The 3,884-nt window shown below is 58.1% G+C and overlaps 1 protein-coding gene across 1 annotated transcript in view; it reads left to right on the top strand.

Annotated features, from left to right (window-relative positions):
• Positions 1–600: 600 nt before the first annotated feature.
• Cercam (cerebral endothelial cell adhesion molecule) overlaps positions 601–3,884 on the top strand; it is a 17,554-nt gene continuing 14,270 nt past the window's right edge. Inside the window, exons 1-4 of the mRNA XM_029568752.1 lie at positions 601–1,437; positions 2,851–2,958; positions 3,072–3,189; positions 3,704–3,838. Coding sequence (XP_029424612.1) covers positions 1,250–1,437; positions 2,851–2,958; positions 3,072–3,189; positions 3,704–3,838 — 549 coding nt within the window. The 5' untranslated portion in view covers positions 601–1,249. The remainder of the gene's footprint in view (positions 1,438–2,850; positions 2,959–3,071; positions 3,190–3,703; positions 3,839–3,884) is intronic.

Below are 3,884 nucleotides of genomic sequence, written 5' to 3' on the forward strand. Positions count from 1 at the left end.
CTCTGCCTCTTGAACGCTGGGATTAAGGGCCTGCGCCACCACACCCGGCTTAGCCCGGCTTTTGTTCCCTTTTTAGTCTTTTTTAAAGATTTTATTTTTAGGGGCTGGAGAGACGGCTCAGTAGTTACCAGCACTGGCTGCTCTTGCAGGGAACCCGGGTTCAGTTCCCAGCACCCCCATAGCAGCTAAAAATGGTCTGGAACTCCAGTTTCAGGGAATCTGATGCCCTCTTCTGACCTTTGGGGGCACTGCGTGACACAGGTGCACTTATATACATGCAGGCAATACACTCGTACACATAAAAACCTTCTAAAATTTTTTTAAAAACTTATTTTATGTGTACGAGTGTATTGCCTACATGCATGTTAGTGCACCCATGTTGTGCAATGCCTGTTGGTGACAGGGACCCTGCTGGAACTTCTCTGCCCCTCTCCTAAGACAGGGTTGGAGACTCCCTTCGTATCCCTGTAGGGTCCTCGGAGGAGGCTGAATCCCCTGTTTTGGAGCGGGGCTGAGTCACCCCCGCGGCTCCGTGGTCCCTCCAAGTCCTGGGCTCAGTCTGAGGAGGCTTTGCTTTCTTTAAGGTGCCGGAGCCATGCTGTTGCCAGTGACCGAGGCGTGGACGGTAAAGGGAGGACGCCATCCGGGGCCGCTGCGGGACGACCCGCCCAGGTCAGGGGGACACCATCCCCGCCCCCAGCCGGGGCTTCCTCTCCAGCCCATCGCGTCATCTGGCGGGACTGTGCAGTTCCCGTCTGGGTCCGCCGGAGGGCGCCCGGGGTGAAGCAGGGGACACCCTCCTGCCGCGAAGGCTGCAACCCCGGGGGTCCACCGCGTGGGGTGTGCGGCTGAGGTCCGCGCGTGGCCCGAGGGTCGCGGAGCCGGGATCCAGGGGCGCCGGGATTCCAGGATGAGCGCCCAGGCCATGTCCGCCGCGGGGCTGGAGGCAATGCGGTCACCCGGATCCTCTCTCGCCCGTCATCGCCAGGCTAGGGGTCGCCGCTCCGGGGGTGCATCTGCAGCAGGTGTCTGATCCTGGGCGCCCAGGGATGGGGCGGAGGAGAGGACACCCGAGCGGCCGGGCCCGAGGGAGGGGCGCGGGGACCCCGAGGGCGCGGGAACCCCCAGGCTGCAGGGCACGCCCCCTCCCTTTTGCCCGCCGTGGCCCCGCCCCAGCCACGCCCAGGCCCCGCCCCTCCCCGACCGAGCTCGGGAGTCCCGGGGCCTCCGCTGCTGCCCTGCGCCCGCCATGCGCGCCGCCTGGCTGCTACAGCTGCTGCTGCTCCTGAGGCCGTGGCTCCAAGCTACGGGTGCCGTGGAGACACCACTGCCCACCGTGGTCCTCGCCATCCTGGCCCGCAATGCCGAGCACTCTCTGCCCCACTACCTGGGCGCGCTGGAGCGAATGGACTACCCCCGAGCCAGGCTGGTCCTCTGGTGAGAGATGAAGAGGTGGCCACCTCTGCGGCAAGGCCCCCAACCCCTGCTCTAGGACATCACTCCCACCCAGGCACCATCTAGACTGGCCCTCAGTGTCCCATGCCCCTCAGCAGGATCCCTAATCTCCTGAGGGGCCAGGACAGACCTCTGAGGTCATAGGGACACCCTCTCCTCCTCAGGGCCCCCTACACATCCTGGGTTTCCCTGCGTTTAAATGAGGCTCTATTTTTCTGACCCATCCCTCAGCGCCCAAAATGCACCCCAGCCCTGGGACCTGTGGTCAGTTTGACTTGGAGTGGAGGTGACAAATCTCTGGAGTCCCCTGGGGCCCAGCGTGGCAGGGATCAGCCAAACTGGAGGTTCCTAGGTGGAGCCCTCAGCCCTGAGCTCCATGCTGGGCAGGGAGGGGTGTCAGGATGGCTCCTCTCCCCACTGGCACTGCCAGCCTCTCTGGGTAGAGGGGCTGGTCTTGACACCCCAGGGCTGTGGTCCCATAGGAGGCAAGAATCAGAGGCCACAGCCCCTGTCTGTCGAAGCCCAAAACAGGGAGGAGCCCCAAGCTGAGGCTGGTGATAAACTGAGGGAAGGGACAAGCTGCTCCTCACAACACACCAAAGTTGGGCTGGGGGTGGAGCTGTGGCCCAGGGAGGCGGCCCACAATCACCACAGTTTGGGAGTTTGTTAGTTCCCACCCCTGTAAGACTTGACACGTAGTTAGTCTTCATTTCTGGGGATTTGGCTTAAAGGGACAGCACCCCCTAAAACCTGGACTCTTGACTAAGACTCCCGCCTCCATTATGGGAGCCTCTTCCCCAACTGAGGGGAGGCTGTGCTCTGCTCTCCGGCAGCAGAGTCCAGCCCTTCAGTACTTCTCAGGGGTGCTCAGAGCATGGTATAGTGTGCAGGATGTAATTACAAATCCGTAGAGAAAAACAGCAGCTCTCTGATTCAGAGAAGGAAAGAGCCTGTCTTGTGATGCCACAAGATAGGAAGGAAATGGAAACAAGGGAATGTGGCAGGTGTGATTCTTAGGGTCACCTTTTCATCTTTTACAAGGCACTCAGGGTAAGGATGTAGCCTAGTGGTAAAGGGCTTGCCTAACATGCACAAGCCCTTAGGTTCAATTCCCAGTTTGAAAAAAATGCATTTAAAAAAATGCACAGTTACAGAAGGATGTGAAGCCCAGAGAGAGGATGAGACTTATCTGTGGCCACACAGCAGATCACAAAATGATAATCTGTACTTGACTGCCCTGCCTCCAGACCTTCACTGTTGCATCCTGCTCTGCCATTGAGCTCAAGACAAACCAAACTTGAGGGTGTCCAACGACACCTCAAGGTCAAGAGCACCTTGGGGGTTCGGCGCTCCCATGGCAATGCTCCCTCAACCCTTTTCCTCCTGCGTTCCCAGGTGTGCCACTGATCACAACGTGGACAACAGCACAGAGATGCTGCAGGAGTGGCTGGCAGCTGTGGGTGGTGACTATGCGGCTGTTGTCTGGAGGCCTGAGGAGGCCAGGTGGTAACCTGAGGGCAGAGTGCTGGGGGTGGTGGAGAACAGCTGCTCCCAGTGCCACAGGGGAGAAACCCCCCTCCCTTCAAGGGAACAATCTCACTTCCTTCCTCCCTCAGAGCCTACCCTGATGAACAAGGTCCCAAGCACTGGACCAAAGAAAGGCACCAGTTTTTGATGGAGTTGAAGCAGGAGGCACTGACCTTTGCCAGGAGCTGGGGAGCTGACTATATCCTGGTAAGGAAGCTTGGCTTGGGTGGAAGGTGTTGGGGCCTGACCCTGATAGAAGTCTGGTGTTTTTGTTTTGTTTTTTTTGAGACAGGGTCTCCCTGTAGCCCCAGCTGGCCTAGAACTTGCTATGAAGACCAGGCTGGCCTCCATCTCACTGAGATCTGCCTGCCTTTGCCAGTGCTGGGAGTGTGCCACTGTGCTCAGCTCAGAAGTCTTAGTTTTTGTTTTTTTTTTAATTATTATTTTTAGTTTATGTGTATGAGTGTTTTGTCTGTGTGTATGTAAGTGCACCTGTGTTATGCAGTGCCCGCAGAGGCCAGAAGAGGGCGTTAGATCCCCTGGAACTGGAGTTATGGACTATTGTTAGCCACCACATAGGTTCTGGAATCGAACCCCAGTCTTCTGCAAGAACAGCCAGTGCTCTTAACCACTGAGCCGTCTCTCCAGCCCCCCATTTAGAGAACTCTTTAGTCCTGAAGCCTGGATAGGACTGGGACCTGTGACATCTTCCTTCTCAAAGTTCTCAGACACAGACAACATTCTGACCAACAACCAGACCCTGCGGCTTCTCACGGAGCGGGGACTGCCAGTGGTGGCCCCAATGCTGGACTCCCAGACCTACTACTCTAACTTCTGGTGTGGGATCACCCCACAGGTGAGGCTGGGTGGGGCCTCAGGAGGCTTGAGGTCTGGGTGGAGGG

The sequence above is a fragment of the Nannospalax galili genome, unplaced genomic scaffold (assembly GCF_000622305.1).
Source record: "Nannospalax galili isolate Female #2095 unplaced genomic scaffold, S.galili_v1.0 scaffold300, whole genome shotgun sequence".
Lineage (NCBI taxonomy): Eukaryota > Metazoa > Chordata > Mammalia > Rodentia > Spalacidae > Nannospalax > Nannospalax galili.